Consider the following 26,716-nt stretch of genomic DNA (forward strand, 5'->3'; position numbering starts at 1 on the left):
AAGTCAGAAATGTGACCACATCAGCCCCATGAGCTTGGCTGTAGACTCAGTCCTCGTGTGAACAGCTAAACCCTGAAAGGTGGGTAGAACACGGCTCAGGGTCTTCTGAAGATTGATTCTGTCTGCAGCAAGCAGTTTTCATACACATGGTTTCTTGGAGTCGTGCATACCCTATTTCCTATGCACTCCCCCCCCCACTCCTGCCTTAAGAGAGTTAACTCTGGGTTTCCACATTCCTCCTGAGTCTCTGACTAGAACTGCTAGCATCCAAACTCTCTGGTGGTTACCCACACTTAGAGTTGGGGGGAGGGGAAACCTTTGGATTTATGAGCAAAGCAAGTTAATGTCCCCATAATGGCAATTGTGGTGGGCTTATAGGGAAAAATAAGACTTTAAAATTTATGTGTTTATGTGTTTTTAATGTTTATAGGTTGCCTGCTCCAGCCCGCATCCCAATGAGAATAGGTGTGTCTGAATTGGTTCATTGTGAAGGATGTTACAGATGTAAAGAGTTTCTGCTAACTACCCAAGCTCATAAATGCCTCCAAATGGCTTTTTTCGTTTTTATGAGGCCAATCCTCAAGTCCACACACACATAAAAGAGGTGAGAGGGATCCACTAGCCTCACAGAGACTCCTAGCTCTAGCTCACCCCACTCCACATTGCTCCTCAGCTGCCATCTACAAAGCCACCATGTCTTGCCGCTCCTACAGAGTCAGCTCTGGCCGTCGGGTGGGAAGCTTCAGTTCCTGCTCCGCAATGGCCCCTCAGCATCTGAACCGCTTCCGGGCCAGCTCTGTCTCCTGCAGGAGTGGGCCTGGCTTCCGGGGCTTTGGTGGTTTTGGTAGTCAGAGTGTCATCAACTTTGGATCTTCCTCACCCCGCATAGCAGTTGGATGTTCTCGTCCTATCCGCTGTGGAATTGGTTTCGGAGCTGGCAATGGGATGGCCTTTGGCTCTGGTGACGGGAGTGGCATTGGTCTGGGCTTTAGGGCCAACAGTGGTGTTGGCCTGGGATTTGGAGCTGGCGGTTGCCTTAGCTACGGTTTTGGAGGCCCTGGTTTCAGAGGCCCTGGCTTTGGTGGCCCTGGCTTTGGCTACAGAATTGGAGGAATCGGAGGTCCCTCAGCACCTGCTATCACAGCTGTGACTATTAACCAGAGTCTGCTGACACCTCTCAACCTGGAGATTGACCCCAATGCCCAGAGGGTGAAGAAAGATGAAAAAGAGCAGATCAAGACCCTCAACAACAAATTCGCCTCCTTCATTGATAAGGTACCTTGCAGGCTGAAACTTTGGGACAGGCACTGAGAGTTAAGGGTTCTGGAGTGCTCTTCCCTTCAAAAGAGCTGGTCCAGTCTGAGCCATTGCTTTTGACCCCAAATACTTAAAGGCATCGTCCATGAGTAAGGAGGGATGAGTGGCTTCTAGGTTGTTCTGCATTGAGAATAGACAATCCAGAGAAACCGCTGCATCATGAGACAGACGAAGATGCTAGGCCACAATTTCTGGAAAAACAGAAAGACCATCGAGCTAAACCTAAGGGCATTTGGGCAAACCAAGCCCTATTTCTCAGTTACTTAGACATGTCTACCACAAGGGTGAGGGATTTCAGCCAAGCATCCGATTGGTGGTCTGAAGGAGACTATTCATGGTTTCTGAGGCTGACGGAGAGTGAGTGATATTTACATAAAAAGCATGTGATCACCAATAGCTATAAGGAGAAATAATGACAGCAGCCTTCCCAAATCAGGTACTGAGTAGACCATGTCTGCGTGGATATGAGACTTGCTTTCTGTCTGGAGACGGAGAGAACCTGTGACCTCATTTTACTTTTGAGTCAAGGAGCTCGGCTGATAGAATACCAGGGATGCTGGCCATGGTGTGCAGTCCCAGACAGCCACCACCTAGTACCACGGTGACCCCCAATGTAGTATCAGTGTTCTGTGTACTCTGCTGGGGATGCCTGGTTTCTATTCCCAGATACAGGCCAGCTCAGAAAAAGCCTCATGTTTCACACCTCCTCAGGACTGGCTAGCACCTCGCTCAGGTGTGGAATGTCTTTATTAACTAGCTGGGTGTGGGTAGAAGGTCACAGACCCTCCCTCCTGGCTCCTGTTGAGTTAGAAGCATAATATAAGCCAGCAGGGGGAAGAACACCAATAATATGACAGAGTCTTCGCTGGCCGTCCGAAGACCCGCCCTGTGTCGGTGCACAACAGAGCACCTTAATGTGTTTCCTTTGCTTCTTGTACATAGGTAAGGTTTCTGGAGCAACAGAATAAACTCCTAGAGACCAAGTGGAGCTTCCTCCAAGACCAGAAATGTGCCCGTAGCAACCTGGAGCCTCTCTTTGATAACTACATCACCAGCCTGCGGAGGCAGCTGGACGTACTAGTCAGTGACCAGGCTCAGCTGCAAGCAGAGAGGAACCACATGCAGGACGTCCTTGAGGGCTTTAAGAAGAAGTGAGTGCTCTGAGCTGCCAAAACTGTGCCCCCAATGTGCCTGTGTCCCCAGTGCACCTGTGTTCCTAATGTACCTGTGCCCCCAATGCACCTGTTCCCCATATGCACCTGTGCCCCATATGCACCTGTGCCCCATATGCACCTGTGCCCCATATGCACTTGTGCCCCCAGATAAGAGCAGCTGCATGGATAAGTATTAGATAGTTGTTGGCCACAAAACCCAGCTCCAGGATACGTGGGGAACAGTGGTGTGGGAGATGGGATGAGGAGACTGTCTGTGGGTACTGATAAGGTAGGGGGGACTTGTTCTTAATGCTACCAGTGGGGATGTGACTCTGAAAAGACGTCTTTCAGTTCTGGAAGAAGTGCCTACATTCATTCCCGGGCTATGTCCTAATCCCTCTGTGCTCAGTAAGGACCCTGAGTTGTCTCTCACAGAGCGGTGTAGTAATGATCCAGATTTCAGAGCCTAAACTCCAGGTGAGAAAGTTAGAGACTTGGCAGACCAGAAGCTTAGAGAACATTTTAAAGGTAGGACTGAGATATGCTAACCTGTGAGTAGCAATAGAGAACCATGTCCCTCGACAAACCAGGATCACACTGCAGGATTAGTGAGGGCTTGTGGGTAACGTGAGAGAAGGCTTACCTGCTTCATCTCGATGCTCCCAGGTATGAAGAGGAGGCTGTGTTTCGGGCCAATGCTGAGAACGAGTTTGTAGCACTGAAGAAGGTAAGAGGATGCAGTGGGGGTGGATTCAACATGGGAGCACATGTTCTCCAGAACCCCAGCTCCTGCCCCCGAAACTTCCCAGGCAGCCCCGCGGTGGCTAAGTCCGTTCACCCTAACAGCAGAACCCCCAAGATCACATCAGGTTCCCTCCAAAGTTCTGACAAGGATCACAGATTATTTGAGTTTGAGTAGTGTGAGTTTGAAAATGATAGACACTTACATTTCTTGAATGATCACAGCTTTCTTTACGTTTATCTGTAACAAAGCATTCCGTTTATTTGGATTGTTCTGGAAGGGCACATGTGTACCGTGGTCCAAGTGTGGACAACTTGAGGGAATTACTTCTCTCCTTCCAGTGTGGGACCCAAGGATTGAACTCAGGTTGTTAGGCTTGAAGGCAAGCACTTTACCTCCTGGGTCATCTCTATGGCCCTTTTCTTGCTTTTAAATAAGCCCTGGATAAGGCCCAGCAACCCCTGTGTGAGCTTCCACATTGCAATAGGGAAAGAGACTGAGCAGGAACTGACGCCTCCTCCTGAACATCACCGGACCCTCCTAAATAGGAAGGCTGAACAGCATAGGGCGTGAGCTCATCCCCCCCCCCCCTCTAATGCAGGATGTCGACGCCGCTTTCCTGAACAAATCTGATCTGGAAGCCAATATGGATGCTCTGACCCAGGAAATTGAATTCCTGAAGGCTCTGTACCTGGAGGTGAGGCTCTTCTGTAAGAATTCAAGGCTTTGACCTTTTGGCCTGCATGCCCTAGGAGCTGAGTCAGGCCTCCGGGTTTCCAGAAATTGGTTTCGAGCATTCGGGAGTTCCGCCCCCACTCCGATCTTTGTGCTCCCTCTGTCACTGTGTACGGAGGTGAGGAAGGGCAGGGAGGTAGGCGTCTCCACAGCCATATTAGGCCCGACAATCAACTCCTGTCATCTGTGGTCCAAACCTTTACTGTCCAAACTAAAGACTGAGTGTGGGGATGCCTGGCAAAGTGATCTGAAAGGAGACAGGAGATACATCTGATCTTACTAACCAAGCCAATGCCATTTGCTTCTAGGCAACCTATTTAGTCTGAAGTTGAGCCAGACAGAGATGTAGGGGAGGGTCTCACCAGGGTGGAAACCTTGGTTCTCTGAAGAGTCTGGATCCAGGAAATCTCCAGGCTCTACTGTGTTTTAAAATATCATTACTTCTCAGTCGACCATGACCAGCCCCAGACACTTTGTGGGCAGACAAATGTGAATTTAAGCTGCTGCCAGTTTGCTCACCTGAGGTGCCCTGGTTTTGATAGTCTCCTCAGCCAGAGCATGGCCTGAGCTTCTGGCAAGGGTTCTGAAGTCAGACTCAGTTGCTTCTCAAGCACGCCTTTCCCTGAGCCCCAGGCTGGGTAGGAATGGGTCTCTCATGGCCATAAATCAAGGAGCAATGCTCCCTGTCCCTGATTCACTGGGGACCCTGTGCCAGGATCCCAGCTGCTGATGGACCACTGAGCCCCTTCTACCTTGCTGCTTCTCCGATACAGGAAATCCAGTTGCTGCAGTCACACATCTCAGAAACATCTGTCATTGTGAAGATGGACAACAGCCGGGACCTGAACCTGGACGGGATCATAGCCGAAGTCAAGGCGCAGTATGAGGAGGTGGCAAGGCGAAGTCGTGCAGATGTGGAATCCTGGTACCAGACCAAGGTGGGCAACGGGAGACAACAGGAAGGGTACAGGTTTCCAGAAGCGAAGACTTCGGTCTGAGGTCTTCAACCCAGACTGCGTGTGGTCAAAATACTGCATTCTGTCCCCCCAGTATGAGGAGATACGGGTGACCGCAGGCCAGCACTGTGACAATCTACGTAACACACGGGACGAGATCAATGAGCTGACCCGGCTGATCCAGAGGCTAAAAACAGAGATTGAGCACACCAAGGCTCAGGTGGGGAAAAGAGAAAAATGTGCAGGGAAGGAGGCGGGGCCTGGCTTTAAGGAGCACCAAGTTTGGTGAAGGTAAAGGACCTAACAATACCTTGACATAAATCCAAGGGCTGGCCATAAAGACTTTCTGGGGACAGGACTATGGACTGGAAAGAAGGCCTGGGGCTAATCCTTGAAGTAGGGGAGGCAGAAAGAATGGAAGAGTCTGGATTCCTTAGGTCTCAGGCAGTGGGAATTCCAATGGGCATGGAGAACAGGGAACAGCAACACTGCCTCTCGCCAACCACAGTCACTGTCCCTGGAAAAGCAGCTTTGGAGGGTTGCAACCCAGACCTGGCACCAAGGGTTTCAACCCCACGCGGGGATGGCTGAGTCCCTAGCAAAGCTCACACACACAGTGTTCTCTTCAGTGTGCAAAGCTGGAGGCTGCCGTGGCTGAGGCAGAGCAGCAGGGAGAGGCCGCCCTCACTGACGCCAAGTGCAAGCTGGCTGATCTGGAAGGTGCCCTGCAGCAGGCCAAGCAGGACATGGCCAGGCAGCTGCGGGAGTACCAGGAGCTCATGAATGCTAAGCTGGGCCTGGACATCGAGATCGTCACCTACAGGAGGCTTCTGGAGGGCGAGGAAATTCGGTGAGACCGGGAAGGAGTGAGGTCAGACTTCTAGAAGGACTAACCAAATAAGGGGAAGGAACTAAGTGAAGAATTGTGGAATGAGCAGTCTCTAGAGAGAGCAATGTATCTTCCAAAAAAACATTAGTCGGTTGCCTGAGGCAGGGTTTTAGAAGGTGCTGCGCTGTCAAATGCAATTACAGACAAGCTGCGTCAGGTCATAGGCATTTTACTTGGCTGATTAATTTGTTAAAATAGTAATAGGTCATCAAATAGTTTAGTTTAACAATTTAGAGGCAGTGTCTAGATACATGTTTCAAAATGCACTAATAGTAGGGGTAAGACCCACCAGTTCCTTGTCTACCCAGATAAGAAGCCCTCTGACAGAAAGCAGGCTCATAGCTCAAAAGATTCATTTGTCTTGTTCCCTTTCCAGGATCTGTGAAGGTGTTGGGCCCGTAAACATATGTAAGTGTCTCACTTTTTCTCAGCCCATTTCTTCTCCCCCCCCCTTCGAATTTCTTTTTGGCACTTGTAAGAGTTGAGAAGCTGGTCTGGCCAAGATAGTCATGAAAGCAGGGTCATCTGTGTCCCTAGATTGGGGGTGTGTCCTCAGCAGACGCTCTCAGAACAAAAAGTAGGCAACAGTTTGTGTAGCTCTCAAGGTAGGAGGAGGTTTCTGGTAAGAGACTTTTGGCTTCCAGTGGCATTGCCGGCCACCATCACAGAGACTCAGAAGTAATGGAAAGGCTGTGTCACAAAGGTGACTCATATCTGGGTCACATGGATAGGGCCATGCTAAATGGAAGTCACCCCTCTTCTTCAACCTCCTGCTGCTTCTAAGAGTATAGACTGTTCCCAAAGCAGACATGATAATGGGCCAGCACTGGAGAGCAGGGTGAGCCCCCACTCTGTAGAACTAGGTCTTCTAGAAAAGGAGAGTGCTAGCCAATGCCATACTCATCCTGAAGGATACCAGAGGTACTTAGTCTCAGAGAAGAACCATGATTTGCTGGAAGACAGAGGGTCAGCAATGGCCTTCTGCAGAAGGTCAAGCCCAGAGGTCACAGGGTCGGCAAGGACTCTGGTGCTACAACAGAGAAGACGGTGTAAAACACACAGGCAGGGGCGACTTCAATCAAGGCTGAACTGGATTCCTGTCCTGACATAAAGGCTGTGTCTAGTGGGGCAATTGGGCTACAGAGCAGACCCGTCGGTGGGCAGACAGATGGATGGCCAAGCACTGGTGCTGTCTGGATTTCTTGTCTGATGGATACATGGGAACAAGCAAGAGGGACACTATAATGACAGAGGAACTACCGTATGGCTCAATGCAGGTCACTGCTCCAGTGTCTGGACACCTGGCCTCTCATAAATGTCTCTGATGGGGGACACAGATAAATAGTTTGTATACATGTATACACATTAATGGCAGCCAATCTGTGATCAGGGACAAACACCCAGGCATACAACAGCATCTGCCTACTCCATCTGGATATCTGCTTTTCATGTAGTCTTGGTCTCTGACCCATTTAGCCAGTGGCTGGTGAGTTCTTGAGTCAACATTTATTTCTTCTCCACAGCCGTGAGCAGCTCTCAAGGAGGTGTGCTGTGCGGGCCCGAGTCTTTGGTCTCTGGATCCAGCTTTTCCCACAATGGTGGAATCACCTTCTCCAGTGGCAGCAGCATCTGTGCTGCTGGAGGGGTTCTGGCTTCCTCCAGCCTGAGGGCTGGTGGGGACCTGCTGAGCTCTGGGACCAGAGGAGGCTCACGGCTGGTGGGGGATACCTGTGCCCCCAGCATCCCCTGCCCACTGCCCACTGAGGGAGGCTTCAGCAGCTGCAGTGGTGGTCGTGGTAACAGAAGCTCCAGTGTCCGCTTCTCAACTACCACCACCTCCAGCAGGACCAGGTACTGAGTACCCAGCCCCAGGGGGCCACTGCCTGGAGAAGAACCAGCCCAGCATTCCCTGTTCCTATCCCCCGAGGTGCATAGACTCTGGTCCTAAGGGATCTTCAGCCATTCTTCCTGCCAGTACACAAACCTAGCCCATGTACTCCTGAAGGATTTTTCCTTGTGTGGACACACCAGCCTTAGCCCCAGGAGCACCGGCTTCTCCCTAATTCCTTTCCTTCAGATCCTCCTCAGGCTCCAGCCAATGTAATTTCATCACTATACAACAGAAACCAGTGCCCCCTGGGGAGAGAAGGGCCATTCAGAGACAGCCCGAGCACAGACCCCTGGGGCCTGCAGGCATCCTTAGCCCATCCTGCTCCTCCCTTTTCCCTTCCCTGGCAGAAAATGCTTCACGATCTCTCACCTGACCCTTCAGGCCATACAATCCTTGGTAGCCCCAGGGATACCTCAATTTCCATGATGGTTCTCCTTCCAGTGGTTCATCCGGGCCATTTCTCTTATGGTTGTTGGTTTGTCTGCGGTGTGTGGGTCTGCCAAGTAAGTGGAGTTCAGACAGAGAGGTGGTCTCTTCTGCTCCGTGCACCTTGTTCTTGTGGTGATATGAGGCCCAACTCTATGCCCTGTGGTTGCAGCAAGGTTGTGTCTGCAAAGCTCTGGGAGTCTGAGGGTGGGTGGGGTCTGTTTGTACTATTCTTTGTATTTCTGGGTTTTCAATAAACTTACCACGCTAACTTCACAAGGTCTCTGCCTGCCCATCTGCATCAAGCTGAGGATGGCCGACTGAAACCCACTAGTTCACCATAATGAAAGTGTGACGACGGAAGGGGCTGGTATCCTGGACCCATGGAAAGGAAGGGTACAAGCCTTTCCAGGGAGGGGCTCACAGTTCTGTAAGGCAGAGGTGACAGGGAGCCAAGCTCCTAAGAACAAGTGTCCATCCCCACACTCCTCTCCAGATCAGAGATTCCTCTTCCCAAGCACGCTGAACCCGTCCCATATTCTGTCACCCCACCACCAAGTCTTCTGAGATCATTGTAATAATATCCTTGTCTGTCTGTCTGTCCCCACTCTGGTCTGTCCCCATTCGTCTCCATCCAACTTACTCAGCATAATGCTACTAGAAAAGTTTTTCTCACAGAGAAATCTAGCCATGGCTCCCCTGCTTAGTGTCTTATGTGGCTTCCCATTGCCTTTCAGAAAGTAGCCCAAGCTTCTTCACATGGCATTCTGGTCCTGAGGAATCTGTCTATATACCAGCCACTCCCTCAGCGCACCCTACATCCAACCTGTTGCATTTAGTTTATTTGCTTAATAAACACCTATTATATGCCAGGCTAATAATTGGTAATAAAATTCAGTTCTTATCCTCAAGGAGCTTCTGGTATAGTCCTCATAAGAGGATTGATGTATACATCGGGGACTTGAGAGGCTGAGTGCTGTGCTAAAACCAGCACAGATGCTGCAGTGTGAGGAGAAGGCCAGCGCAGACTCGGGCAGTGCTAGCATCCTAGAGGATGTGGTACCCAGCAGAAAAAGATGCAAAGGATGATTACTAAGCCATCTAAGTGAGACAAAGAGTCCCAAGAGCAAGAGAGGCCACCGTTTGTGCAAAGGTACAAAAGCCTAACACCAGTGGAGAATACAGTAGGTAGGGGGAATCCTCTTGGAGATGAATAGAATGCCACTACAGGTCAAGGCACAGTAGCAAGTGGAGACAGGAGTCCATCAGCATGGGACCCAGCCAACAGCCTGGTACAGCTACCAGGGTCCAGATCCCAGCCACAACCAGCATGGTTCTTCTGAGACAGGAGCATGCTTTGCTTCTTCACATACTCTGTCTTCCCAGACCCCAGCCAACAACCTGAAGCTTGTCAACCTGCTCAGACTCTAGACTTACCACACCCTACCATCTGTTCCAGGGGCCCCCGAATATCCAACTCATCTCTACATGCAAAGCCGCATGCACCCCTCGGAGGCTGCCACATAGAAAACTGCCCCCAGAAGGCCTTGGTATCCTCTCTCAGCCAGACCAACACCCATCCCCACATCAGTGACCAGTTTATTATCCCGGCCCCAGAATGACCTCTAACTACCTGCTCTTCCAAAATGCATCAGGAACCTTTTCATTTGCGCTAGCCAGCACAACATGGAGTGTGGTCCACAGGCATCTCAATAAACATTAATGGGCCACAGGAATGTAGAGGTTTACTTCCCTTTGCTCTCTCAAAGGCCCGTTCTTGTTCAGCTTCTCCTCTGCTGGGTTCCCACAGTGTCTACAGCAGCAGGTGGCATTTAGTGGCTGTGCACAAATCTTCCCAGTCATTGTTAACCTCTCTTTCTCTCCCACACCCGTGAGAAATTCTTGTCATCTTAGCCATCAGGTGAAATGCACAATCCAGCGGTTTCCTACCACTTCCATGGCTGACACCGACACCCAAACTGTTACCTCTTTCCTGGATGACTGTAGCCAACTCCTGACTGATCCTGGGTTTCCTCTGCCTTCCTTCCATCTGTGTTCAAACAGCTGTCATCTAGGAGAGGCTAAGGCCAGCAGGTGACTTTTCTGCAGGTGGCCTACTGTTTGCACAAGGCTTACAAAGGCTAAGCTCTGAGAGGCAAGGTCCCAAGAGACTTCATCTTGGGATTGCTTCTTGCAACAAATGTCACTTTTTTCTAACACTATTAAATACCCTAATGATTCCTGGGCATCAGCCCACCCACCTGGGCCCATTTCCCGCAGATCAACATAAAGATGACCTTTCATAAATTAATGCTGTTTACACAAATTAATAGGTTTTTTATAGAAATTTTTTTAGAATTCCTGGTTTTATTTGAACAATTTTAGGAAGAACATTTTAAGAAATGGTTTTAATCGTTCTGCCAGAAAGATATCATAAGGTTAGAATCAAGAATAGAATGTGGACCACACTCATAGAATAGTACAGGCTGCATGAGAAAGAGTACAGTGAGCTTTCATAATTACATACCAATGAGTTTTCATAATTACACTAAGAAAAGAAATGGGATTGGGGCAGATTTGTGATCAAGGAAAAACATTCGTCCTAGGTCAGGTCCAAGGATGAAGACACAGGTGTGCACTATGATAAAGCAAGGCCATGTGAAACTGTTGCTTTGAACTTATAATTAGCTTATAGAATGAAACATTGTTTTTAACTTACTATCAGTATCCTTATGTAACTCCTCTTCTGTGTAACATTTTATCCGTGAGGTAATTTTATAAAGAACTTATGTCTGAGGAGATATAAATTGCCAGAGAGAAGAAATAAAGTATGGCATCTGGGGCTCAGCCCCACCCACCAAATAGTGTGTGTGTGTTTCAGTGTGTGTGTCTGTGTGTGTGTTTGTCTGTCTATATGTATGTATATACACACGGGCATAGATATATGTGTATGTATGTAAGTATGCATGTATGTAAGTATGTATGTAAGTATGGTGTTGATAAGACAAGTGTCTAGGCCTGGCCAGGATGTGTGTGTGTGTGTGTGTGTGTCTGTGCATATCTATGTATGTGCTTGAATTCTTCCTTCCCTTTTTTTCATTCTGGTTCACAAAGAGTTAATGAGCTCTTAGTCTCTCACCTGGCCAGAGACTGGAGCCCTAGCAATAAATTCTTTACTTAATTGCTGTTAAACAGCACATGTTAGTCTCCTGAAGCCAGCTATTTCTGGCCTCAGAACAGTGAAGAGTTAAGAATGATAAATATTACAAAATAAGCAACACTTTAGCCTTTGAAAAATTTAGTTTTGCCTCCAAAAATGACCAGTGCTGCTCCTATTGCTGTCTTCCAGAGAGAACTGGTGCTCTGGCAAACAGCAGCCAGAAGGATCTGTGGAAAGCAAGCACATGGGCTGAGTGTGAAACTCAGCAGCAGAGTTTGATCTTTGCTCAAGTAAAGCCCTACTACATGCAATCCCCAGATATGAAGAAGTATTTTTAAATAATAATAAAATAAAATTTAACATTCTAGGTAAATTCAACTATTGGGGTTTTCTGAAAAGTAAACAGAACCAGTCAGATTATGACAAAAGGCAAGGATTCAAGAAGCAACCAAGTCTGCATTCTCTCTTCCTGAGACCTTGAGCTTAGGGTGGGCCTAAGCTATGGAATGGAAAGGTAACAGTTTGGACAGGTAAGATTCTCATGAAAAGCCTTTCCACCCAAATACAAAAGGAAAAAGGTTCTTATGGGTTGGAAAATACAGAAACAAAGTCCATTGTCTGTTCTCTCTTGTGGTTTTGCATTAGGACCCAGCCCTGCAGGGCTGGGCAGGACTTTGTAACAATGTCGTGGTGAAAACCCTGAGAGGTTTGGTGACTCTGGCATGAGGAACCAGGAAAAAAGTATTCTTGAGAAGGGTAGATGGGGCCAAGCTGGAAAATTGGAGAAGGAAATGCCTATGTGAGAGTCCACCCACATCCTGAGCTCTCCTTGAATTTCATGCATGCAAACATCCCAAGGCCTTGGAGATTTGAAGTTAGACTTATGCCCTGCCCACATTTCTAGCAAAGTCTTGATACCACAAAACAGCCACAAAGCAGTCAGCACATGTGGCCACCACCACCCCTCTAAGAGGGCTGGAGCATGCGCTCTGAAACTTCTGACAGAGCTGGTTTTTCACTAAAACCAAACCAAACCAAATTTGAACATTTCCAAAGAATTGTATCAGGACCCTGAGTCAACACAGCAACACACCATCAATCTTTCTCTCTCTCCCTCTCTCTCTCTCTCTGTCTCTCTCTCTCCCTCCCTCTCTCTCTCTGTGTGTGTGTGTGTGTGTGTGTGTGTGTGTGTGAACTAAAGTCATTTTGATGTTCAAGGAGTCAAGAAAACATGAGTACTTCTCACAGACTGGGAGGGACAGTCAACAGACACTCGTCAGCAATGATATGCCTGTGGGGTCATCACCCAGAGACTATGAAACACTAACGTAACTGTGATCTCTATAAGGTAAAGACACATCTAAGATGAGTAAGAGAGTAAATTGGATCCTGTAGTTCAGATCTATAATCTCAGCACTCTGGCTAAGGCAGAAAATTACAAACTTATTCCAAAGTCTCCCTGGGTTACAGATTGAGTTCAAGGCCAACCTAAGTGACTCTGGAAATTTGAAGTTAAATACTCCAAGACCCTGACTCAAAACAAAAGCCAAAAGGGGAATGAAATATACATCATTGGTAGAGTATTTACTCAATATATTCAAGGGCCTAGACTCAATCCTCAATAAAGAAAAGGGAGGGGAGAGAGAGAGAGAGAGAGAGAGAGAGAGAGAGAGAGAGAGAGAGAGAGAGAGAGAGAGATTTTCTCAGCAATAGAGAACAAGTGATAAGAGATGAACCAAGTAGACATTTTAGAACTGGAAAGTGGACTATATGTAAAGTGAGAAGAGAAGAATTGTCACAGGAAAAAATCAGTGCGCTAGTTATTACAGGATAAAAATCATTTTGCACTAGAAAGGACAAAGAATAAAAGGACCAGAAAATACTAAACTGAAAAAAGTAGCACATTTTACATGAAAGCAAAAATTCAAATCACCATAGAGTTCTCATCGGAAGCACAGGGGCCTGTGGAGCAGCACGCTGCAAGCCCCAAGGACCGAGTAGGAAAAGGACTTCAGGGGCCTATTTGTTTGTTTGTGTTTCTATGTGTGTGGTACCAGAACTGGAACCCAGAGCCTGGTGTGACCTGGCAAAGCCTTTTCCACCGAGCATTATCCTGGCCCTGAAAATATAAGACTTCATAGCCAGAAAGCACATTCTTCTAAAACAAAGGCAAGAAGAGGAGGAGGAGGAGGAGGAGGAGGAAGAGGAAGAGGAAGAAGAAGAAGAAGAAGAAGAAGAAGAAGAAGAAGAAGAAGAAGAAGAAGAAGAAGAAGAAGAAGAAGAAGAAGAAGAAGAAGAAGAAAACAGGCATGCTTTTGTGAGAACTGAGAGAAATTTTCTACAAATCTTTGTGAACACAAGTTTGAGATCCTCAAAGTAATGGGAGGTGACATGGTGGGAAACTATGCAGTGCAAGGATGAAGGACACAAGGTATCCTACTAGATTGAAGAGACTGTCTTGCTTTCTGTAGCAGTGCAGGAATGAAGAATACAAACTATCCAACTAGATGTAAGACACTGTCTTGCTTCCTTTATAGACTTTAAAGGGTGCCCAACTGTTGAAAACAAAACAGCAGCCTCCTTGGATTAGGTGGTAATGGACACAGGAGTGTGATCCGTAACAATTGTAAGATAAAGAAGATGGTGATGGAAGTAATAAAGCTCTATCCAGGAATACTGGTGCACGCCTGTAGTCTTAGTGTTGAGGAGGTTGAGAAAATAAGTCTGAGGTTAGTGTGAGCTATATAAGCACTCCCAGTCTTCCCCCCCCCGCCGCCACCGCCTCTGTGTGTGTGTGTGTGCGCGTGCACACACATGCATATATATTCTAGCTCAAAGTAGAATGACAAATATTTTATTATATGTATTATGGCTCTAGATAAGTTTAAGTAAATTCTTGAGTTTTACTTTATCATAATGGTGGGGGGCTGACTGTGGAGGTCAGAAGATAATCTTACGGAATCTGTTTTCTCCCTAACCTTTACATAGATTTGGATTCTGGGGATCAAACTCCAGTCACCTGTCCTTTATAGCAAGCCACTGAGTCATCTCACCAACCCCTAAAAGAATAGTTTTAAATATTGAAGGAATCTAAAGAAAACAAGAAAGAGGTAATAGAAGCTAACACCAGGAAGACAAAAATGAAAAATAAATAAATAACATTAGAGACTTAAGGAAACCCACATTGGTAACTGGTTGTGATACACGTGGTCCATAACTGTGTCAAGGGCATGTCAAGGGCATGAGTCCCCCCCTCCGCTTCTGTCAGCAAAAGCAAACCCACGGCCCAAGAGGTTAAAATCCTACACAGGGACACATGCTCGCCTGTCCCTGGACATTAAGGAGCTACTTGTCTTGTGGGTAGACTGGAGACCTGTTTCCAACCTCAGAGAGTTTGTAGAGGTCAAGCTCATGCCACAGTGTACCTGAAGCACTTAGCTAGTCTGCAGTCTGGCACATAGTAGGTGCTGCACCGGAAACCTGTGGTTTTGTTTTGATAGATGCATCCGCATTGTTATTATTAGTGAGGGACAGCTAGGGACAAAAACCCCACTACTGCATTCTCATTCAAGGTGAATGCCAGGTGGGCACAGGCATCTGTGGGCAGCTTCAGTTCCCAAAGGGTTGGCATATTGGGCGACTCCAAAGCGTCCTTCACCTTCCCTGCTCTTCCCCTAGCTTCAGGGAGGCCAACTGAAGGCATTTGCTGCCCTCTGCTGGCCACTAGCTCAAGGCTCATACTAGAGAATCCAAGGCAAGTAACAGGAAACTTGAACATCTCTCAAAACCATTTTTCCTTACCAAAATTGTATTTAGGACCCAAACATTACATTGGTCAAAAAAAATTGCAGAAAATTCCTACCTCTCCCTCTCACCAACATAACATGGCTGTCTTTTCAAACTCCTGAGCCCTGCAGTCTTTGTTCCCAGAGGGTTCTCATACCACTCTGAAGCATGAAAGAGCCATTCTAAGGTTCTAAGTTCTGCAGTTTTCAAACTTGGAGTGATCCTCTGGGCTGGAAGTCTACAGCTGAACAAATACAGCATTTTCTTCCCACCTTCAAATATTTGAGAAAGCTGTTCATTTATACATAAGCACACACTGAGTTCTCAGAGTGTTGGTAAGTGCTAGGGACCCGCCAATGGCAGACAAAATGCCTGTAACCATTTGGCTTATTTTGGGGTGAGGAGAGAAACATACAATGGTGAATATGTAGGATGTGTGGATTGTACAGTGTGAGAGAGAGTTTAAATGCTAAAAGATTTTTTTTAAGGTAGATCAGGGTTTGTCGGACGACTCTGTGAGTGAAGTGGACACAAAGACCTACATTTGGGTCTTCTGCATCCACATAAAAAACATGGTGTGGTTGTGAACATCTCTAACCCCAAGGCAATGGGGCAAGGACAGATGCATTTGCAGGAAAAGAGCTTTGGCTCAGCACACCTAGGGTAGGAGGCCAGGTTGCCATTTTTGAAAGAAGAATCTGAAGGAATGAATGACATTTGCACAAAAGACCCACAAGAAGCAATGGAGCCTGTGGATAAGAGGACGCTGAGCTGGAAGCTCTGAGACAGGAGTGCGCCTGGTACTTCTAAGGGCCATCATGGGTACTGCGATCATAGGAAAGAAACATGTGAGGAGGCTTAGAGAGGCCTTTGTCATCAGCTATTCAGAGTCCAGGTGACATAAGGACAGGGACATTAGAGGTAAGTGCCACAGTCCAGCCTTAGCCTGAGATGTTCGGGTCTCCTAAATTGAGACTAGGGTCTGGGGACTGAGGCCCCGGCAGGGAAATTGATGACACATCTTGTCTGTTCTCTAGCTAAATACAGAATGAGATGCACAGCTGTTTGCTGGGTCTGTGGTTCAGCCAAACACAGCCAACTGCACTAGAGCTGAGCACTTGTCCCACTCAAGGTTGTGTTGTCTCCACACAAATTCCACACACCATGTAGGTCTTCACTATCCTTGGGTGTCCTTCGTTATCCCCAGGTTCCTGAACCAATCTCCTGAGGATACCCGGGAATGGTTTTATGGCTTTATATGTCTTCCTCCTGAGATTTAGAAGATGCTTCTACTGCTAAAAAAAAAAAAAAAAAAAAAAAAAAAAAAAAAAAAAAAAAAAAAAAAATAGAACCATTCAGAACCTCTACTGTGGCCAGTTCTGAGACCAGAGGCTCACCTGAGCAGCTGCAGGACCAGGAAGGTGTACTAGAAGTGTTTGAGGATGGGGTTGGAGTGGGGGTATGGGGAAGATGGCTTGTGAGGACTCCTTTGGATGAAATGGAGTCTCTTGGAATGCTGGGAAGAAGAAACATAAGAAGTGGGGACAGGGCAGGGAGCAGCTCAGCCAGCAGATAGGAGACTAGCCTGTGCTGTCCCAAGGAGGAATGAGTGTTCCTCCAGCTGCTCCCTATCTCTCTTGCCCCAGTTTCTGCCGTGATGAGTCTCTGAGACCTGCCAAAATCCGTAAACATTTTTTTTAAAATAAGTCAGGATGGGACAAGAATCCCCTTGAAAAGCTGTCCAGCCATGAGCATTTGGGACAGAATTGTGGGGCATAGTCTAAGTGTAACCAGCAACATTTTTTATAAAAGCCATTCCTGAGGTGAGCCAGATGTTCCCAGGGCCCTATGGCCTCACTTGGAATGTCGCTCCTCTGTGGAGAACCTTCTGGGGCAAATAGAGGATTCCGTGCCCAGAGGATACAGTCGGTGAGAGCCATGAGACCCAGTGTAGGGAGATCTGACTGGCCCAGAGCACCCAGCCTCAGTACAGAGAGAGAGAAGGAGGAGAGGGCCAACCAGGGCAAGAAGGAATGAGTGCCTGCGCCTCCAAATAACACAGGTGTGAGAGCTGTAGAACACAGGTGTTAGGGCTGTAGAACCAGGTGTGAGGGCTGTAGAACACAGGTGTGAGGGCTGTAGAACACAGGTGTGAGGGCTGTAGAACACAGGTGTTAGGGCTGTAGAACCAGGTGTGAGGGCTGTAGAACACAGGTGTGAGGGCTGTAGAACACAAGTGTGAGGGCTAAGATGGTTGTAGGTGACTCAGAGGGAGCTTCGGAAACTAGGGACCCCAGAGTAGGCAGGGCCTTTTTCATTCAGTTAGCTCTTAAAGCCTTTCCAGAAACAGCTGCTTGGAAACATTTCGAATCAGAGATAGTCATGGCCTCTTGAGTGGAAGTTCTTAAACTTCCCACTGGGTGGGGTCTTAAAAGATGTGTGACTGGAAGGGAACAGGACCAGGAGGTACAATGTCTAACAGCACCAAGTAGGATGTGATCCAGGTGACCTGGGACACCCTCACAGAGATGGTTTATGAGACAGCAAGGAAGAGAAACCACAGCTTCCTTCCCTAGGTTAACAACAGCTTCCTGGAAAAGACAGCTGTTCCAGAACATTCCGGACAAATGTGTAACCTCGGAGAAGGCTCAGAAGCAGAGAGAAGGGCATGGTATAGGGACTATAGCACAGAGGCAGGCAGTGACAGATGGGAGGGGCAATGGGTAGACCTGTTCCCACCTGTCCTCAAAGCTCCTGACCTAGGACAGCTATCAGGGCCCTCCAGGACAGCTTGACCTGGCCTGCCAGTTTTGCACATGCTCTGTGCCACATGAGGTCAGTACTGAGGCCTCCCTGTCCCTTTCTACCCAAGCCAATCCAACTAGAGCTTTGTGGGACAGCTTCCCCCAGCAGCTTGCCAAGAGAGTGGGGCTCAGTGCTGCAGTAGCAGGGGGCACACTTCCCAAGGCAAAGACAGCCATCCTTTCGGTGTACCACAACACTTCAAATCTTCCACACCTGCATGGCTTGTTCCCTATACCTTTGTTCCATCCCTGCCTGCCCAGGCCCAGAGCCCCACCCCAAAACGGTGGACAACCATGGCTTCCCTTGCCTTAGTACCCAGGCTGATTCTGGATAGTGGCAGAGAACATGCATGTGTGTTGGTAAGGAGAAAGCCAAGGACTGTGTGTGTGTGTGTGTGTGTGTGTGTGTGTGTGTGTGTGTCCCCGTCCATATGTCCCTCGGGAAAAAGACTGCCTGCAGCCCCAAGGACAGCAGGAGATGAATCTGGTGGCCATGCAGAGGAGAGGGGCGCATTCCCAGAATGAATGTGGGCTTTCAATACCCTCCTGCTGGTCCTCAGCTACCTCATACATAACCTCAACACAAGCTCCAGGCCTACACAAAAGAGCCAATGAGTTTACTGTCAAAGCCCTGGAGTACATCCGGACCCAAGGCAGCAGGGCTCCATCCACACAAGCTAGGAGTCATCACCTGTGCTCCCCAGAACAGCCTCTCCCTCCACCCACAGGCTCCACCCCAAGTTTTTATAAGAGTGAAATCAGGCCGTGGAAACATTAAACACAGCCTTGAAAGGGTAAAGGAGTTGTGAATGTGCAAAGGGTGGACCCGGAACAGGCCCACACGGCTGGGGTGGGGTAGGGATGTTTCCGACAGGAGGCTCTTCTCTTACACAGACTTTTGTGATCCCTCAAACACAGTCCCATGCACGTGATACTTGCCTCCACCAACAAGGAGCGTTAGACTGGAATCAGACTCTGGAAGGGAACAGGATGGGGTGGGGAAGGCTTTAGAGAGGAGAGAACTGGGTCTTACAGCTTGGGCCCCATTATCCTGGTTGCTAAGCCCTGTTGCTTTCTTCTGAGGGGCCGCTGCGGGAATGTCCCTTTGGGTCAGCTGGTGAGCTCTTGGGTTTCCTTCAAGTCATTCGGTGTCTCCACTTCCCATGGTGAATCAGAGCGGGGGTACAGGACGGATGTCCACTCACCGGATGTCCACTCACCTCATGCCAGGTGAAGGAAGACCTGAGGTTGCCAGGCCATGAGCATGAAGGCAGGCAGGGCAGAGAGCAAAGTATACTCAAGTGGGAATATTTGGTTCTGAAAAAAAAGAAAAAATCTGTCCCTAGGCAAGTTCACCAGTTGTCCTTCCTTGAGGACTTAATTCCTCAGGTGGCTGCAGAGCCTCCCCGGGGGTAGAGACCGTATCCTTAGTGTTTGTGCTCCATTAACAATAGAGGAATGGCATCATTATCCTAATAGGTGGCCCAGGGACACAGGTAACAGGAACATTAGAAGGCCATGGATCCCAGAGGTCCCCATAGAGAGAAATCCACTCCCATCTTTGTACGTACAAAGCAGGCTCAAAGCAGACCTTCAGAGGGACAATTCTGGGACGGTCTATAAACAGGCTCACTGCCGTGGCTGGGTCTCGGAAGGGATTGGTACTTACAAGACACGTTTCTTCCTAAGGAGCAAATAGACGGGACCCAGAGCAAACAATGTGCGAACACAGGTTAGCTCAAGTTTGAGTACACCCTTGCGTTTTAGCCACATGGAAGAAAGTGGCTGAAGAGAAGTTTCTCTATTACCCACAAGTGGTCATTATGTGGCCACTGAAACTTCAGTGGTTTGCACTTTTGCTGGTGAGAAAGACAGGTTCTGAACCACAGCTCTCTGGGCTGGAATCCAGAAGGTTCCCAGGGACCATTTTCTCCAGCCCTCTGTCCTTAAGAACACATGGTCAGAGCGACCCCTCTAGTCCTGAAACACCTCAGGGCGAGCTGGCCGGGGACTGTGAGACTGGTACCGGGGACAATGGCAGACATGAGGATGAATATATCTGTGCGGAGTCAGTGACAGCAGAGACATCTGGGTCTCACCTAAACTGGGACTCCAGACTTTTCTTGATTCTACAGCCCCCACTGGTATCCCAAACCTAGCCGCCCCCGGATTGTTATGGAGTTCAAATCTGTCTCCAGGTGTGGGTTGAGGCCATCTCAGAGAGACTGTGTGAAAATTAATTACTTAATGTGTGTGAAGTGCTTTGAAGATGAAAAGTGCTTCCCAGTGTCGGTAATAAACATCTTCAATCCTTCACGGGCCCAAATCCCCGCTGAGCTCACCTTTAAGATGAGTCCCTAAGGAGTTCCTGGCAACCTCCCCAAGCCCATAAACAACATAAAATGGCTTTTCACTGCTTTTACACAGCCAACCCCAGCTCTCCCCACCAATAAAAGGACCGCAGAGGATCAGAGAGACCCAAAGGATTCCAAGTCTCACGCTCTGCAACCTGCATCGAACCCACAGCCGCTTAGACACCACCATTCAGCTCACGCCATGTCCTGTCGCTCCTACAGGATCAGCCCAGGATGTGGAGTTACCAGAAACTTCAGCTCCTGCTCAGCTGTGGCCCCCAAAACTGGCAACCGCTGCTGCATCAGCGCAGCTCCCTTCCGAGGAGTGTCTTGCTACCGGGGATTGACAGGCTTCAGCAGCCGAAGCCTCTGTAACCCGAGCCCCTGTGGGCCCCGCATGGCTGTTGGGGGCTTCCGCTCCGGCTCCTGTGGGCGCAGCTTCGGATACCGATCTGGAGGCGTCTGCGGGCCCAGCCCCCCCTGCATCACCACAGTCTCTGTCAATGAGAGCCTGCTCACACCCCTCAACCTGGAGATCGACCCCAATGCCCAGTGTGTGAAGCATGAGGAGAAGGAACAGATCAAGTGTCTCAACAGCAGGTTCGCGGCCTTCATCGACAAGGTGGGTGTGGCCTGTGATTATCTAGAGCCCACCTCAGCCCGACCTTCCTTGGGAAGGTCCCTGTTTGTTGAGGAGACAACCTGTCCCAGGTTACAAACAGGAGAGGGGGAGAAATGCAGACCACGTAGACCCACATAGATGGATGAATCCATTGCCTTCTTTTGGTACTTGGAAAACTCACTATGTAATCTAGAAACTGAGTCTACCGTTTAAAGTGTGTGTGTGTGTGTGTGTATGTGCATATGCATGTGTTGTGGTGTATATGTGTGGAGTGTGTGTGTGTGGTATATGTGTGTGGAATTTGTGTGTGTGATGTTGTGTGCTATAACTTGGTGTGGCGTATGTATGTGGTATATAATATGTGATATGGTGTATTGTATTATGTGTATTGTGCTATGGTATGTATGGTATATGTGGTATATATGTATGTGATGTTATGTGGTGTATATGTGTGTGGTATGTATGTGTGAGTGCATGCATGAAGTGTATATGTGTGCTATGTATGTACACATGTGTGATATGGGTGCACACATGTGTCAGAAGTGTTCCTGCACAGACCTGGGTACCACACAGCAGTACTGGAGATGTGTTTTTGGAAATGAATGGCTGAGGACCGCTGGTAATTAGAGGAGCTTTATTGACTTGATATCCTGTTACACGTCAGGAACTGTTCCAAGCATTTCACATGTATGGACCTGCTCGGTCTTCATAGCTGTAACACTTCTATCTCAGAAGCAGGGAGCACGGCAGCAAGGGCTTCTACAGCCTGTCCATCTCCAAGGGCAAGCAGCTGCAGCCTGACCTTTGCCTTTGAGCCGAAGTCCAGTGTTTCCCCACCAACATGAAAGGGCAGAGAGCTCTAGCAAAACACACTGCACACACACACACACACACACAACATACATGCACAGAGAGACACACATACTACACATACAATGCATACACCAAAATATACACATACCACATACACACCTTACACTTCACCTACCACATGCACATAGACACAGACACACACTCACACATAACACACACAGACACACACACAATAACAAACATACCACATACAACACACAACACATACATAAAAATGCACACATACACACCAGACATGCACCATATATACACATCATATGTACATACCACACACACACTTTCTAAACTCCCCACCACTCTCTCTCCTTCCCCTGGACGCCAGGTGCGCTTCCTGGAGCAGCAGAACAAGCTGCTGGAGACCAAGTGGCAATTCTACCAGAACCAGCGCTGCTGCGAGAGCAACCTGGAGCCGCTGTTTGGAGGCTACATCGAGGCCCTGAGGCGGGAGGCTGAGTGTGTGGAGGCCGACAGCGGGAGGCTGGCTGCTGAGCTCAACCACGTGCAGGAGGCCATGGAAGGCTACAAGAAAAAGTGAGTGCGTATGCCTACAGGACACTGGGAGGGAAGGGGGTGAGAAGCCTTGGCAGCAGTCAGGAGGATCCTCACAGGACTTCCCAGGCCTTGGAGAATGTGTCCAGTGGGCCAAGTGTGTGAGTATTGTCTCCCAGGAAGTGAGGATAGGTGCCCACTGCAGTCTTTTTATTCCTGGCATGCCTTCCTGCTCTGGGCACCGGCCTGAGGGTTCTCAGTGCCAGCACAATACTCAGGTCCCAGAATGATTTAGATTTGGGGTGAACCCACCCCTGGAAGAACTTGGCTAGTCACTGAGGCAGGGTTTGAGGTTCCAGCTCTGAGTCTGTTCTCTACACGCAGGTATGAAGAGGAGGTGGCTCTGAGGGCTACAGCAGAGAATGAGTTTGTGGTTCTAAAGAAGGTAAGGGTCTGCCTGCAGGGCAGGGAGGGAGAAGCCACCTTTGGGACCTCCAGGCACAGACCCAGACTGGCCAGACCACCAGCCTTAGACCCTTTCGCATGTGCCTTCCCCCTTCTCTGCCCCTCACCAGGATGTGGACTGCGCCTACTTACGGAAATCAGACCTGGAGGCCAACGTGGAGGCCTTGGTGGAGGAGTCAAGCTTCCTGAAGCGTCTCTATGAAGAGGTAGCGTCACTCCCTCCCATGCCCGTGTGGATGGCGAAAGAGAGACACAGAGATGGGGTGCAGGTTCGGGGGCCTGCATCTGGGATTGTGCAGCCACATGCTACATGGATGAAACTATCATCTGTAGCCACGTGAAAAGGCGCCACTATGCAGGGTATAGCGTGTTGGGTGTAGATAGCTACAGAACATCTATGCTGACATGTATAAGAATAATCATATGTATGTGTTTGGGCATCTCTGCATGTCGGAGTGTGTTTGCATGCTAGTCTAGAGCTGGATATAAAAGGGATTCCACATACAGCAGACATGATTCTAGCACCCAAATACAGATCCTTTGCCCGGGTCTTCAGGTTAGGCCTTTCCCCCACCTCCATCTTCAAGGTCGAGGCTGGCCCAGGTGATTAGGGCTCCTGGTGTGGCTGCACCTGTGTGTGAGTGAAGGAGGAAGGGGCAGGAATCGCAGACCCTCCTCCAGAGCTCCACCAGGGCATCAACACTATCCTCCGGAATGGGGCACCCAGTATAATGTGCTTACTGTTGACTCCACAGGAGGTCCGTGTGCTGCAAGCCCACATCTCAGACACCTCCGTCATCGTCAAGATGGACAACAGCCGGGACCTGAACATGGACTGTGTGGTGGCTGAGATCAAGGCTCAGTATGATGACGTCGCCAGTCGCAGCCGCGCAGAGGCCGAGTCCTGGTACCGCACTAAGGTGATTGCTTCCTAGGCATGGTTGTGGGAGCCGTGCAAGGTGTCTATGAGAAAGGTTTATTTTCCCTAGGGACTGGTGAGGGAAACTGACCTCAGGCCAGCACTGCTGTGTGGAAATGCACAAGCTGCACACTCATTGTATTATTGTCCCACTATGTGCTTCACACACATCACCAGTGTGAGGAGATGAAGGCCACCGTGATCCGGCACGGGGAGACCCTGCGCCGCACGAAGGAGGAGATGAATGAGCTGAACAGAATCATCCAGAGGCTGACGGCCGAGATCGAGAATGCCAAGTGCCAGGTAGGTTGAGGGTAGATTCACAGAAGCAAAAAGCAGAGGCAGGCAGCATCACCAGGCTCTGACCCACTAGAATGAAATGGCATGGCTCAAATTAAGCATGAGACATTAAAAGGGACCTAGAGAGAAGGCAGGGTTTTCATCATCTCATAGAGCCATTATGCTGGGTGACATATTCGTTGACATCCAACAGCTACTGGCCACCAGCAAAGAGAGATGCTGAAAAGCTCCTGCCCCATCTCTTCCTTGGATTGCCAACACAGTTAACGACTGTCATGGACTCTCTAGGGCTCTCTCTTCTCTTGCTCTATATACTAGGAGGAGCCCAGCTGGCCCCATGCCCCATCCATATCTTGTTCCAACGAGATGCACCCTCTTTACCCCACAGCGCAGCAAGCTGGAGGCTGCCGTGGCTGAAGCAGAGCAGCAGGGGGAGGCCGCCCTCACTGACGCCCGCTGCAAGCTGGCTGAGCTGGAGGCTGCCCTGCAGAAGGCCAAGCAGGACATGGCCTGCCTGCTCAAGGAGTACCAGGAGGTGATGAACTCCAAGCTGGGGCTGGACATCGAGATCGCCACCTACAGGCGCCTGCTGGAGGGCGAAGAGCACAGGTGAGCTGAGAAGAACCTTGTGGGAATCATTCCAGGGGCCAAATGTCTTGAACATGCAAGCTGGCTAGGGCCTGTCAGACCCTGGATGGCAGGAGATGACCCTAGTCTTCCCAGTGAACTGCCTTGTCACAAGTGTGGCACACATCTACCCTAATCCAGGCCAGGCTTCAGTACTAATGGCTACCTATCACATACCATGATCTATGCCAAGTACCCATTTTTAATTCTCCATCCTGTCAGGTAAGGAAAATTTTCTATCCAAAAACAGAAGCAGATGGGCTCAATGGCTGGCAGATTTTTCAAGGACACTAAGTTACTAAGCTGCAGAGCTGGGATCCAACACTGGGTCCCGGGTTTCTAAAGCCCATTCGTAGCTTCCTTTGAGATTAAGCTCATGTATACTAAGGATGTGCCCTGTATAGATGTAGCTCTATATAATCCTTGCTGCAAGCACTACTGGCATTCAGCAGGCTCACACACTCTGATTGCAGGCAGTGTGTGAAAGTCACAACTCCATTCACTATTGCCCTAAACCAGGAGGGCTGGTCTCCATGGAATCAAAGAAAGAAAGTCAACATTGATGAGGATCTGGGGGGAGCCCTTCCTGCCTTTCAGGAGTTCACCTAAAACAAAAGCCAACTTTGTCCCCAGGCAACTGTCTCTGCTTGAAACTAATGGCACTTTCTTTTCCCTTAGGTTGTGCGAGGGTGTGGGCTCTGTGAATGTCTGTAAGTATCTGCTGGAAATGCTCCCTAGAAAATTGGCTTTGGGGGTGGGCTGAGCTGATCACAGGCCTACCCACTGAACCTCCAATTTTTCCCAACTTCCTCAGTCTTTCCCCTTCCCCAGGCTCCTTTCTAAGGCCTACTAGGGGTGGGAAAGTGTATTCAGAGAATTAAATGCCCCTTGCTGGTGGTTACCAGGAACTGCAGTCCAGGGGGATGGGTCTGGGAATCCTCACAGTGCCCCAGATGTGCTTTGAGGTTGAAACAAAACAGAACCTGTCATGTTAACCACTGACCCTGTGAGATGGAGACAGGCGCTGTATGTGACTTCTGGTGGGTTGTGACACCCCAGCAAGCCCCTCATTCCTTCCTGTTTCTTTTCCCACAGGTGTCAGCAGCTCCCGTGGAGGAGTCACATGTGGGGGCCTCACATATGGCACAACCCCAGGGCGCCAGATTGCCTCTGGACCCTCTGCCACCGGGGGCAGCATCACAGTGATGGCCCCTGACTCCTGCTCTCCTTGCCAGCCCCGAGCCTCCAGCTTCACCTGTGGGAGCAGCCGCTCAGTGCGCTTTGCTTAGTGCCAGGACCTCCAAATGAGCCACCCATCTGCCCCAGAGTGGGCTGGTGTGTGAATGGAAAATGCGTGCCTGCTTCCAGAATCTTCTAGTTGTTCCTGTAGGAGGAAAGAGTTTAGGGCCACTCTCCTCCACCTTTGCCTTTAAGGGAATTGTCTCCCAGTTCTCCTCTGGCTTCTTTTAGAAGGTCCTTCATTCCCAACCCTTCCCTTAACCCTAATCTGCCTGCAAATAGTTGTAAATGGTGTATATTATTCACTAAGTTCTTAGGGGAAACTACCAGTCACCTGGAGTGACAATAAAGCTTGGCCTTCTTAGGTCAAGGCATGATCCTAACCGCCTAGACATATCCCCCAAAACCAAGTACCAGAGAGAACTCTTCTGAATCCTGGCCCCAGGTACAGGGGCAGCAAGCACCTACCTGTCATTGGTTGGGTTTACTAATCCCTGGCTGACTGCCTTTTTTGGGGCAAATTGCTCTTAACCCCACTTCTTGGGTTACCTCCCAGAAAATAGTCTGCTCTCTGGGGAGGCCTACTACCTACAGCCCCTGTTTGGGGGCTTTGAACAGATCTTGCTGTTCAAGAAACCTTTGCACATTTCAAAGACCCCATACTTGCTCAGGCCTCCCTGCCTGTGCACAGGGGACTGTCCAAAGGAAAAGGTGGGATGGGGACTATGGTCACTTTCTGTCTATGGGTGCCTTGCCTCCTGGGTTGACCCCATCTGTGTTTCAATAAATACTGTTGTGATGCAAATGTATGTGATGTTTTCTATCAGTGGACCCCCCTCTCTCCACTTGTTTGCCTGTACCAGTCAACCAGTCTTAGGTCAGTCACATACCAGTAACCAACATTTTTGGAAAACCAGTATCATAGGTCACAAGGTAGCCTTCTCCACTCATCCCTGTGACCCCTCCTT

General features: G+C 49.1%; 2 protein-coding genes across 2 annotated transcripts; both read left to right on the forward strand.

Annotated features, from left to right (window-relative positions):
* Window positions 1-693: 693 nt before the first annotated feature.
* On the forward strand, window positions 694-7,651 carry KRT84 (keratin 84; the record flags this gene model as incomplete). Its single annotated transcript, XM_080939578.1, has 9 exons — window positions 694-1,275; window positions 2,260-2,468; window positions 3,138-3,198; window positions 3,815-3,910; window positions 4,722-4,886; window positions 4,999-5,124; window positions 5,534-5,754; window positions 6,170-6,201; window positions 7,317-7,651. 9 exons carry the CDS (start codon window positions 694-696, stop codon window positions 7,649-7,651), a joined length of 1,827 nt encoding a protein of 608 aa, XP_080795704.1.
* Window positions 7,652-20,416: 12,765 nt separating this feature from the next.
* Window positions 20,417-25,798, forward strand: KRT85 (keratin 85; the record flags this gene model as incomplete). The annotated part of the gene is made up of 9 exons (XM_080939596.1): window positions 20,417-20,836; window positions 22,032-22,240; window positions 22,583-22,643; window positions 22,774-22,869; window positions 23,419-23,583; window positions 23,760-23,885; window positions 24,271-24,491; window positions 25,188-25,219; window positions 25,605-25,798. 9 exons carry the CDS (start codon window positions 20,417-20,419, stop codon window positions 25,796-25,798), a joined length of 1,524 nt encoding a protein of 507 aa, XP_080795722.1.
* Window positions 25,799-26,716: the final 918 nt, after the last annotated feature.

This window comes from Micromys minutus, assembly GCF_963924665.1.
Source record: "Micromys minutus genome assembly, chromosome: 27".
NCBI lineage: Eukaryota > Metazoa > Chordata > Mammalia > Rodentia > Muridae > Micromys > Micromys minutus.